Source organism: Sebastes umbrosus, chromosome 1 (genome assembly GCF_015220745.1).
Source record: "Sebastes umbrosus isolate fSebUmb1 chromosome 1, fSebUmb1.pri, whole genome shotgun sequence".
Taxonomy (NCBI): domain Eukaryota; kingdom Metazoa; phylum Chordata; class Actinopteri; order Perciformes; family Sebastidae; genus Sebastes; species Sebastes umbrosus.
The window spans coordinates 22,041,894-22,055,026 of NC_051269.1; the positions used below are offsets into that span (position 1 = coordinate 22,041,894).

Sequence of the window (13,133 nt, forward strand, 5' to 3'; positions counted from 1 at the left end):
GTAAACACAGTGTCCAAATACCATGAGTGGCTCACAGTAATGTGGACAGCACTCATATTCACGATGGCCAAAGTGCCTCTATAAATGTGAGTATCCCTTCAAAAAAAGTCAAAGTACTGGTGGGTAATCATGTTTTAAAAGGGGTACTCTGCAGACGTATGCCTCTCCCCGCTCCCTGTTGTCCTGGCGGAAGTCAAGTAATCTAAATACTCATTCACACACCGATGGCTATGCCTTCGGGAGCAATTCGGGAGCAATTCGGGTTAAGTGTTCGGAGCAGCCGGGGATCAAACCACCGACCTTCCGATTGGTGGACGACCTGCTGTACCCTCTGAGCCACAGCCGCCCCAACTGTAGGTTGGTCAGAGTCGAAAGACCAGGAGAAAAGGATGACACAGATATACTGTATATATTACCCATGACCTGTAAGTATTCATGTATAGAATTTGCGAGAAAAGGTCAAGTGTCCGGAATACAGTGAGTCTACGCTACCAATTATTCACAATGTGAATTTCTGAATATCTGAATCCTGAAACTGACTACAACCATCTCTCCTTTCAAAATGTTATATATATAATATATAAAATGTTATAAAAATTAGGGATATCCATCGATTAAAATATTTAATCGTGATTAATTGCATGATTGTCCATAGTTAATCGTAAATTAATCACATTTTTTATCTGTTCAAAATATACCTTAAAGGGAGATTTGTATAGTAGTATGTGTAGTATTTATTTAATACTCTTAGCAACATGGGAGTGGAAAAATATGATTGCTTTATGCAAATATATGTATATATTTATTATTGGAAATCAATTAAAAACCCAAAACAATGACAAGTATTTTCCAGAAACCCTCACAGGTACTGCATTTAGCATAAAAAATATGCTCAAATCATAACATGGCAAACTGCAGCCCAACAGACAACAACAGCTGTCAGTGTGTCAGTGTGCTGACTTGACTACGACTTGCCCCAAAACTGCATGTGATTATCATAAAGTGGGCATGTCTGTAAAGGGGAGACTCGTGGGTACCCATAGAACCCATTTTCATTCACATATCTTGAGGTCAGAGGTCAAGGGACCCCTTTGAACATGGCCATACTCGCCAAAATGTAGCGCAAGTTTGAAGCGTTATTTAGTCTCCTTGACGACAATGTAGTAGGACATTTTGGATTCATTATGCTTTCTAGTTTCATATGGTGCCAGGATCTTCACTCTAGCTTTAACACTGAGCCTGGTACAACCTCAGGAAGATCAATTGCATTAATGCATTAATGAAATTAGTTAAAACGAATTAGTGTTAACGTGTTATCGCGTTAACTTTGACAGCCCTTATGTGAATGCATAAATGTTAATATGCAGCTCAATAAAAAAACTAAAAAGAAAAAAAATCCAGTAAGACCCTTTGTTCCCCACACAAAATAACATGTTTATATTATATTAAAACAATTTTAATTTCTCATTTGGAATATGAAAAAAAATAAACATAACGACCAAAATGAAGAACATCTGCCAGCCTGTCCTAAACTGCATTCATAAAATTGATCACTGAGAGTAAAATATTAAATGATCAGTAAACTGATAACTATAATATCTGTGATTATCAGGAATGCACCCATGGCAGTGTTGTTTTTCCTGCCGTTTATGTGTCTCAGGTGACCAGATCAGATTTTGTTTCTCTGCTTATTTCACTGTCAATTGATCTGCTGTTGGAAAAAAAAGGAACAAGTCCAGGAAGAAAAAGCTGGAAACACAAGTGAGGTGCAACAATGCAAACTCTGAGAGAAAAAACTCAGAGTGTGTGTGTGTTCGTGTGTGTGTGTGTGTGTGTGTGTGTGTGTGTGTTCGGGGGCAGCCAACCAGAGATTTCCCACCACAGGAACAAAACCTGCAGCTTCCTCCTCCTGCATGACTGCCCCTCAATGACCCCCCAGCCCTGTTCTTCATCACAACTCCTCCTCCTCACCCAGGAGGAGCTACTCCTCTCCTGCTGTGACAGTTTGTCCTTTAAAAAGACTCTGTCTCGTTACAGAGACAGGACCGGGACAAACCCTGACTTTCTCTGAAAGGACACAAACCAACATCGGTCACCACCAGCAGCATAAATGAGAAGAAACCAGAGATTGAAGTCATGTGACCTGGACCTACCGTTACCAGCTGAGCCACCAAGGAGTCACATGAGTGCGACCAAAGGGAGAGTGACTGTCGCAACATGGCACAAAAATCAAACTCTTTTCGCAAGATATACACCCAAAGTGATGTCTGCAATCTGCTGCTGCTAATATTGACATCACATACATAAAAAGAAGTACAATGGCTGGTTATTGTTTAAAATACCTGAGTTTTAGTACTTGATGATGATGTCTTACTTTGAGAAATATATTAACAACAATATAATAATATATGAACAATAGAAGCCCAACTTCTGAAATGTTAAATTAACTAATTAAATCATGAATGAATAAAATACAATCTTCAGACCTTTACACACTAGTAGCATGATGAATGAATGGCACGAAAATGTGAAATACTCACTTGTGAATATAACGCATCAAAACTATTAATACCGGCAGCGATATTTTATTGAGTTTCCTTTTAGCAAAATGCTCTGAGTGAAATTTCCTCCGGTAAACAGTTACTCAGTGTATATGTCTAGGTCTTTTATTGTGAAAGGTAAGAACAGAAAGAGTGGATCTGGTCTGTGCTGCCTTTGTCAGGGTTGAAATGAAATAAAAGTTTGCCATCTTGGATTACGGGGCCTCCGTGTTGTTGTACACTATAGTGTACGTATTGAATATGTCCGTTCCGCACAACGTGATTGGTTGATGCCTTTATTCGCGGTGCAAAAGCTCAGAAAAATCGACCTCGTTCCAAAAAGAAAATTGGTTTTAATTTAATAATATTTGCGTTCTGTGTGAATGTATTCATGACAACTGTTTGAAAAATATATTGATTGACGTGCAAATTAATCGCACAAAACAAACGCAAGATTAGTAACTGTCTGATCAAAGAATAAGTAAACAAGATTATGAACTTGACCAGTTATTTCAGGCCAGCTTTCAGTACTTACTACAGATACATTTCAGCCTTTACCAACAAAATATTGAAGTTGCTCTAGTTTTGAAAAATGTTGACGCTTTAGTTTTGCCATGACTTTAAAGGGCCTTTCACGCAGAACGAGTTTTGCGTGAACTGCTTCGCGAGATGTGCGCTCGAGCTTTGCTCCGCACAACGAAAAGCCGTTGTTGCGCCGCGCATGCCATTGCAAATAATGGGTTTCAGAGCGCAGCGGTAACATTGCCCTGTTCTGTGTGAAAGGCCCATAACACCCCTGTTCACTCATACAGACTCAAACACTGGGGAAGCAACACGATGCTATGCCTTGTAAATTGAATATGCTGGAGCTTCCCACCGTGGCTCAAAGACTCCAAAGTTGTTCAGCAGGGCTACATGGGGACGTTGAGAAAAAATTAAACTTCATGCAAATGTACTCTGACATGTGGGCACAACTAGGTATTAGCTCATTACACTTATTTGGATTCCCTCATGACTGACAGTTGTCATCTATTTCACTCACCGCTGATCGCTGCGGTCGACGGCTTCACAATTCAATATGATAGACAAGTCTGTCTGCTTGACTAACAAGCTGCCGGCACATCACTCTGCAAATAAACTACTTTGACATGCACCAGTTTTGTGCAATGTCAGAAAAATCTGAGCTGAATTTGTAAATCACATGCTCAATTTTTGTTGAAGTATTCCTTGAAGCAACAAATGTGGACAAAAACGTGGAGATAAAGACTCCACAAGGGTTTCTCTGTCTGTCTCCAAACATCTGTCATTTCTTCAGCTGGACACAGACTGTACCTGAAATCTCTTTCCTTATTTTGTTGGTGAAAGAAACAGATCATTTCTTTGAGCCTGAAACCATATTTAAGGTATTGTTTATCATTGAAGAGATATTCCCCCTGAGATGTTTTATGTAAGAGGTGAAGTTCCAGCATTGATCCTTCACCTTCTGCCTGATTCAGTCGCCAGAAAAACCAGAAGGCACACGTGTTTCATATCGGACGCCCGTCCAGCCGTGACGCTTCGTAAGGCCCTCTGATGCCAAAAACACACCGAGGCCCTGGAGGATGATGGGATACGTGACATGGTTAAAGCTTGGAAATGTGCTTTACAAATGATGGGAGGGTGAGAGAGAAAGAAGGAGATGAGGAATCCAGAGAAAAAGAGAGGACGAAAGCTGAATGATTTCCTAGTGCGTCTTCCTCCGCTGAGACAGATGTGATGGCTTCAGCAGATGTGAGAGAGTTTACATGGACCTAAATCATCTTTCATTCCTGCCTTCCTGCCTGCACTAACCTGATTTATGAAACATCCAGTAAAAAAAAGGAACTGTTTCCTTCATCAGGTTCAGGGATTAAGTGAATTCTGGTTTCAACACACCCGAAACCACAAAACAATGAACATGTGAAGAACAAAGAGCAATGACAGTAAGATGAAAAGGGAAGTGAGACAATGAGAATCCAATCCAGGAGGGCCGGTTTGAGTTGTAGATGGATTTTATAACTCTGTTAAGTTATCACATAGACAATCATTTTGTCTCCTGTAGCAACAATCACCAAGAAACAGTAGAAAATATGGTGTTTACGTTACTAATGCCGGGTACACACTAAGCGAGAATCAAGACAATTTTGGGCCCAATTCCCTCCCGACAATCGTCAGCAAAGCCCCGATTTTTGATGGTTCTAAAGATTATCTTTCCAGATATTCCTGTGGTGTGAGGTTGAAGAGTGTTTTTTACATCCCCGATTGGCTCGGAAGTCCGTCTTAGCCACACCGATCTCAAATCGTAAATATTAATCAATATTTACGATCGGATATCATGTTGTGTGCGGGGAACACTGAGGACAGCCGATGACGCAGTCACGTGGGAAAGAACGATTGAAGCCAATTGAGAACTGAGCTGACTGAAGAAAGAAGGACAACAAGAGAGAGTCACAGCCTTTGAGTAAGTGGCAAAAGGAAATAAATGACCTAAAAATCTCCCTATTAACTCCATCACCTATCACTCCAACAGAAAATAAACCTAAACTTAAAATAAAAAACTTAGTAGAAAAACGTTATGGTATCGTACTGAAACTTAGGTATGATGACATGGGCACTAGTATAACAAAAATGTGTAAATTAAGGCTGCAAGTAATGATTATTTATTTATCTCAATTAAATCAATTTATAATATGATCTATAAAATGTCAGAAAACAGTGAAAAATGCCCTTCACAAATTCTTAAAGATCTGGGTAACGTCTTCAGTCATCTTAACCAACAATCCAGCACCCAAAGACATACAGTTTACTATCACATCCGAGAAAGAAAGTCACCAAAACATCCCAAAGGAGAAACTAGAACCAGGGAATGTTTAGCGTTGTTGCTTGAAAAAAGAAAGATGATTAATCGATTAGAGATAAAGTAATCGGCTCCGTCTAAATATACTGAGGGCCCTTTGCAAACGTGACGCCGACATTTAAAACTAGCAGAGCATTTATGGGTCTCACGCACACGCACGGAGAGCTCTAATAACCTCACACCTGTAGAATAGCAGGTCCTCACACCCCCATCCAGCAGCCTTTGATGTGTGTGTTTCTGAAAAGAGAAGGGAAGCAGGAGAGAGGGGGAGGTGGTGGAGAGAGAGACGTGTGTGTGTGTGTGTGTGTGTGTGTGTGTGTGTGTGTGTGTGTGTGTGCGTGTGTGTGTGTTTGGGGGTTGCAGGAAGGAATGTTTCAGCAGAGTAAACAGTGTGAAGCTTCCTGTAGAAAACACTTCAAAGCCAGGGAGAGGAAACCAGGATAATACACACTTACACGCACGCACACACACACACACACACGGCATCAAAGGCAGGTAGGAGTCATCTATCAACACAGGAAAATGAAAACCTGTAGAGCGCGCACACACACACACACAAAATCAGATACTTACAAAAACGAAGAAGACGACTTTGCGCACTTTTTAAACACAAAAATCAAGATGGTCACAAAACTTTCTAAAAGTTTTGTCTTCGCTTCATTCTAGAGTTGAAAGGTTATTTAACAGAAATGAACATGGAGTTTTGATTCATAATGATGAACAGGAAAAGGACAGTGTGCACGTGAAATTAAAAGTATGAATTAACTTGTGCAAAAAAATGTGCGTACGCTAGCAATGATAAGATGTGCTGTGCCAGTCACCCAAATGTTACCAAAGAAAAAGGGTTTCACAAAAGTGTCGGCCTATGCCACGCCTCCTTGGAATATGATATAACCTTCTTTCCTCCTCAAATGGACACGTAACATCTTCAGTATTACAGAAATGTATCATGTGTTGGGCTTATGTTTTTTAATTTATGGCAAGAAAGCTTAAACAAAACGGAAATTCAAAAACTGTCCAAATCACCCTTAATCCACTCCAAGTCATTTTTCAACCAAAAAAAAGCCAAACATCATGTGGTTTCTCCAATGTGAGGATTTGCTGCTTTTCTTTGTCATATAATAAAGTGCATCTCTCTGGGTTTTTACATTTTTTTTTAAATGTTGAAAAAGTTTTTAAACAAATAATTGAACAATCAAATAAGCAAAAACATATCCAGATAAATTGATAATTAAAATAATATTTAATTGTGTGAAAAGGAACACAGGTGACCTCACTTGAGCTCAACACCACTCAGTTCAGCTTTGGTGTAAAAATGGTAAAAAAAAAAAAAATAATAATAATAATAATATTGATGATAATAATAAAAATGTGTTACTAATCTGTAACCCTTCAGCAGCTACATGGCATCATCATCATCATATTGAATGGAGTGGAAAAGTTGACATTTTAGAGATTCAACATTTTCACCCAACAATCAAGACAAAGCAGCAAAAAAAAATATAGAAAAGTTATTGATAACTGTTCTTTATAATTCAGAAAAAAATATGGTTTGCATGAGAATGAAAGAGTAAAGAATATCATGGCATCATGTTTTAGTTTTGAGGTATCTGAAGACACTTTGCCAACAGAAAAGTTTTCTTTTTGAGGCTAGAATCTTATTAAATCATTACTTTTCCTTCAGGCTAAACTTGTCTTTCAAAGTGCAAGCATTATGAAGTGAAATGATGGTTCAGTGCAGGCTGAATAGTGGTTCATTCATGTGCAGAAACAAAGCTGCTGTGAAGAGCATGTGTGGAGGCGGTGCATCAGTTCACTGTTTTCCACATCAAATGTTTTTAACAGAACACACAAAAGGCAGGAAACCAGCTTTTACTACCTGTAATTCACTGAAACCACAAAACTCAAATGGAAATAAGTGGAAGCTCTGTGTTTCATCCTTCTGAAATATTTGTAATTCAGCACCAAGTGGAAGCTATTCCACTATCATTTCCTCTTTCTGATCATTCACTCTCTCAAAAATCACCCTCCACCTTGGCTGTAGAGTCATGGGTTTATCACAATGATGTGCTCTTTAGTGAATAATATATGCAGAATGTAACCAAATATACAGGCCTACTAGATAAAGACAAAATATTTTAAGATATTAAGATTTCCTTTAAAGGGAGGAAACGTCCAATTATGCCTATACTATTATCTTCAAAGGAGTTTGGTTTAAAGCAGAGAACCAGCTCTACCTTCCCACAGATAGGACAGGTAGTGTCTGACTTCAGGGACATGGTTAACTACTGGCTTTTACCATATCTTATTACAGTTTAAACAAGTTGATACCTCAAAATGTATGCAATGTTTCCAAAGCCAATAAATCACACGTAAACATGAGCTTTGAGACGTTTTCAATTCAGCATGTATAGGTCAATATCACATGTATTTCTGTAAAGTTTACCAGTCACTCTCATGCTGCCTTTTAGGCACTTACAGGATAAAAATGATATTATTGGATTAGAAGTCCTTTATAGTAGATTTAATTTGAGCCGAATTCAGCTGGACAAGAGACTTATTCAGAAAATGTTAAAAAATTCTGGTTTCTGAGGTCTGCAGATTAGCAGTAGAGCGATTTATCTTTAAAATAGCACTTTTTAAATTGGAGTTTGGTCTCGAACGTTTACCAGTCACTCTCATGCTGACTTTTTGGCAGTAACAGTATACCATTTAGATATTATTGGATTCCTTTATAGTAGATTGCATTTGAGCCGAATTCAGCAAGACAAGAGACTTATTCAGAAAAAGTTAAAAAAAATCCGGTTTTAAGGTCTGCAGATTTACAGTAGAGCGATTTAACTTAAAAATAGGACTTTTTAAAGTGGAGTTTGGTCTCGAACGTTACGTAAAAAAGGACCGAACAGCTCCGACCGACAGGTAAAGGTAGTGTGTGACTGACGCAACCTGACTTTAAAAACACTGCGAAGCTAACAATGTTTGAACTAAACTGAATCTTCAAACTTCAATCATTTTAATCTGCTAGTTTAAATAAACAAACTGTGTGTAAATACACAGAAAGAAGTGACAGAAAACAGAAACCCCTCTCTCTAAGAAAACTCAACCTTCTCGGACACTTGAGACGCAGCAGCAGCAGCAGCAGCTTTAACCAGCTTAAAAGTCCTTAAAACACGGTAAAAAAGTATCATTTTGAGTTTTACCTTGTAACCGCATCGCTCCTGGTTTGCCTTCTTGTTTCCTGTGGTCGTAGATCCACAAGAGAAATATAAAAACAGAGATAAACCGGAGAGAGTGATGAGGAAACTCCGAGGGGCCGCCATTCCTCCCTCTGGTCTGAACCACACTGAGAGAGAGTGGAGAGGTGTGTGTGACTTCACTGTCTCTGTGAGGACCAGCAGAGAGGAGAGGTGTGTGTGTGTGTGTGTGTGACTTCACTGTCTCTGTGAGGACCAGCAGAGAGGAGAGGTGTGTGTGTGTGTGTGTGTGTGTGTGTGTGTGTGTGTGTGTGTGTGTGTGTGTGTGACTTCACTGTCTCTGTGAGGACCAGCAGGGAGGAGAGGTGTGTGTGTGTGTGTGTGTGTGTGTGTGTGTGTGTGTGTGTGTGTGTGTGTGTGTGTGTGTGTGTGTGTGTGACTTCACTGTCTCTGTGAGGACCAGCAGAGAGGAGAGGTGTGTGTGTGTGACTTCACTGTCTCTGTGAGGACCAGCAGAGAGGAGAGGTGTGTGTGTGTGTGTGTGTGTGTGTGTGTGTGTGTGTGTGTGTGTGTGTGTGACTTCACTGTCTCTGTGAGGACCAGCAGAGAGGAGAGGTGTGTGTGTGTGACTTCACTGTCTCTGTGAGGACCAGCAGAGAGGAGAGGTGTGTGTGTGTGTGTGTGTGTGTGTGTGTGTGTGTGTGTGTGTGTGTGTGTGTGTGTGTGTGTGACTTCACTGTCTCTGTGAGGACCAGCAGAGAGGTGTGTGTGTGTGTGTGTGTGTGTGTGTGTCTTCACTGTCTCTGTGAGGACCAGCAGAGAGGAGAGGTGTGTGTGTGTGTGTGTGTGACTTCACTGTCTCTGTGAGGACCAGCTTGGGGTTTTAGGGTTTTAGACCGTGAAGGTGAGAACAATTTGTCCGGTCTTCACTTCTTCAAAAGGGGCTGTTTGAGGGTTATAATGACCTACAGTGGTGAAAAGTACATTTTACTCAAGTACTGATCATAAAGCAGCAGTAGGTAGAATTGGAGCATATATGATTAAAAAAAAGTTATTGTTATTAAAGGGACTGTTTGTAAGAATCAGAAATGCTTGTTAACAGCGACACCTGTGGCCGTTAAGTCAACGAAAGTCAGCGTCCTGTTGCTCGCGCTTGTGCTGGCTCTACATAAACATGAACGAGCATCGCTGAAAACAGTGAGGCGACACACGTCAGCTAAAACCACAATATCACTCTATATTTCAGCTGCTTGGCAGTAATGTTAGCTGACCAGACGAAGGTCTCTCCATGAATCAATGCTGATCCTAGCATTGGCTTTTCCTGCCGGAGGGAACAGGGAAGACACCGGCACCCGGTTGGAGGCGATAACGTTACTCGTTGCGGAGCTCCATCACTTCACAAGACACGGGAAACCTCTGCTGGTCTGGAGGAGCTGCAGCATTTATTTCTGCACAAACGTTCACTAGATATTCTCAGAGCCTCTAACTCTTCTGCAGTGTATAGTTAGCGCGCATGAACTTGAGAGTGGAGCGAGAACGCGCGCGTTGTGTGAGTGAAGGCAAGCAGGCAGAGGAGCGGTCTGAACAGCGTAGCCACATGCGAGAACGCATATGCCAGCGCGCATATGCCAGCGCGTATGGAACACCAGATTTATACCTGTAAAAAGATACAAACAGTCCCTTTAAGTACTGAACAAAGGTTAGCTAGCTCTACTACCAATTTTAAATCTCTTTTAAAAACCTATTTTTATAAAAAAAAAGGCTTTTTTAACTTCGTAAGGCAACAGTTTGGTGCTCTTTTTCCCCCACACATTATATTGTCCTCTTTTGGCTTATGTGTAGTAACTTATTGTTTTGATACCACTGGTTACAGGTTTAAGTTTTCTCATTATTTGTTCTTTTATTTTTGTTTTTATTTTGTCTGTATTTCATTGTATCTGTGCAAGCACTTTGAAACTATGTTTAGAGAGGTGCTATACAAATAAAGATTATTATTAAAGCAGCAGTAGGTAGAATTGGTGCATATATAATTGAAAAAAGTTATTTTTATAAAATGGTCATATCCTGCAGCAGTGCATGAGACAGGTACTCTGAAAAAAATGAATGTGCCTCTGTGTCCTTTGGTGCATCTGCAAGATTTCACAGACTGGAGGAAAACAACCAATCAGAGCCGAGCTGGAGCCTTGCCGTCTCTGAGCAGCTGTCAATCACTCGTGAACTCCATTCAAACGGTCAAACTAAGCAGCGCTGATCAAATATGAACCAACATTCTGTTAAAGGTCCCATATTGTAAAAAGTGAAATATTCATGTCTTTTATATTATAAAGCAGGTTTAGGTTCTATATAAATACTGTTAAACTATCAAAATGCTCAATATACAGAGAAATACACATGGCCCATATTCAGAAATTGTGCGTTTGAAACAAGCCGTTAGGATTTCTGTCGATTTGTGATGTCACAAATATACAATATTTAGACCATTACACGGTTTTAAACATAAACATTCTAAATGTGTCCCAGTTTATTATCTGTTGCAGTGTATGTGAATAACATCAGCTGACAGGAAGTAAACATGGACCCAAGCTGTTGCCTAGCAACGCAATTCCGTTGAAATGCACTCAAACGGAGCGTTTCAGGCAGAGGGTAAATACAGGTATATTCAAGTAGACAGTATGAGGAAAATAAAGTGTTTTTTGAACATTACAGCATGTAAACATGTTCTAGTAGAAACACAAAATACAAGTATGAAACTGAAAATGAGCACGATATGGGACCTTTAATGTAATGCCTATTTCTCTCCTCAAATGTTTTCAGAAACATCTTGTAGTGTACTGTTTAGCTGTAAAATGAGAAAGTTTGTGACCCGGCCCCCGTGTTGAGATCAGTTGAGGAAATACCAAGCACCGTCCAGCAGCCGGAGCACAGCCAATAGGAACGCTCAATCAATGAAATGACCTGTGATTGGCCAAAGTCTCCCGTCACGGGCTTGATTTTTCAAAGCCGGAAAACAGAGCCATGATGAGGTGAGGAAGTCTATTTTTTTCTCAGAACACTTGAATTACAATATGCTGAAAGGTTATTATGGAATTTTTGCTGAATTATGACAAAAATATTCTGCCTACTGCAGGTATAAGTTCAATTTTAAGTTACTTGCACTTCACTTGAGTGTTTCAATTTTCTGCTAGGCCTGTATACTTATAGGCTACTTCTACTTCATTACAATTCAGAGGGAAATATTGTACTTTTAACTCCACTAGCCTTATCTGATGACTTTAGTTAGCCTTTAGATTATGAATACAAAATATAATCAACAAATAAGTTGGGATTTATTATCATAGGTCAAGATAATATCATTAAAGTAATGTATACATTATGCACCATTAATTGTAATCCACTATAGCCTATATATTATTCTGAAATGGGCCATTCTGCATAATGACTACTTTTACTTTTTGTACTTTAAGTATATTTAGATGCTAATACATCTGTACATTACATTTTGAATGCAGGACTTACTTACAGAGTATTTCTTCACTGTAGTATTGCTAGATCTGAGTACTTCTTCCATCACCGGGAACCTGTATGGAAGCCCATATCTGCCAGGAAGAGAGAAAAAACAAATGTGGATGAAAAGATAGCAAATAAAAAAAATTAAAATCATAATTATTTTCACAATTATAAGATGGAAAGTTCAAATTTGACTTTTTATTTTTTTATTTTTACCACCTGGGAGTTGATAAAGCTGGATTCAGCCAGCTATGGTGGAAAGTAACTAAGTACATTTACCCCAGTACACTACTGTACTTATGTTGAGGTACTTTGAACTTGAAAATGTCCATTTCATGCTACTTTACTTACTTGTTCTTCATTACATTTCATAGTGAAATATTGTACTTTTTACTCTATGACTTAACTGATAATAAAACATGACAAAAACAAAAAAGGAATTTATATGTACTTGTGTATAAATATAATTGTTGTTACATTTATTGTTATAATGGTGCGTTTAAAACAAAAATTAAACAAATTGTACAAAGACACACTGAATTATGTTTTTCTTCTTTTACTGTGTTATTCTGCAAAAGTACTAAGAGTACATTACTGTTCATGATCAGTTTCTCAGGACTGCACTTCAATGTGTTTTAGACATTGACTGTATATAAAGATAGACGTAGCAAGGTGTGACATCAGTCAATGGTTTGAATTGGAGCCAGTACTTACTGGTACATTTTACTCCTGAAGGCGCTACACACCCTCTTGTGGTTAAAAGTTAGTAACACATACTCATCATTTCACACTGATTTGTTTAACATGCAGAGCTACAATTGTATGGAGATCCAAATGTCCAATATCAAATAAATAAATGAATAAGACATACTGAAATACATGATCCTATAAATGAATACAGACAATAATATACCCATTAAATTGTGACATAATCTGATATATTTTAAAAACTCATCATAAAATGCTATTTTATCCTGCTTCTTTTCATTATAACGAAGCATATTGCAGGTCATTTTT

The 13,133-nt window shown here is 39.0% G+C and overlaps 1 protein-coding gene across 1 annotated transcript in view; it reads right to left on the bottom strand.

The window, feature by feature from the left end:
• il17rd (interleukin 17 receptor D) overlaps window positions 1-8,813 on the bottom strand; it is a 33,314-nt gene extending 24,501 nt beyond the window's left edge. Inside the window, exon 1 of the mRNA XM_037750476.1 lies at window positions 8,616-8,813. Within this exon, the coding sequence (XP_037606404.1) occupies window positions 8,616-8,735 (120 nt within the window). The 5' untranslated portion in view covers window positions 8,736-8,813. The remainder of the gene's footprint in view (window positions 1-8,615) is intronic.
• Window positions 8,814-13,133: the final 4,320 nt, after the last annotated feature.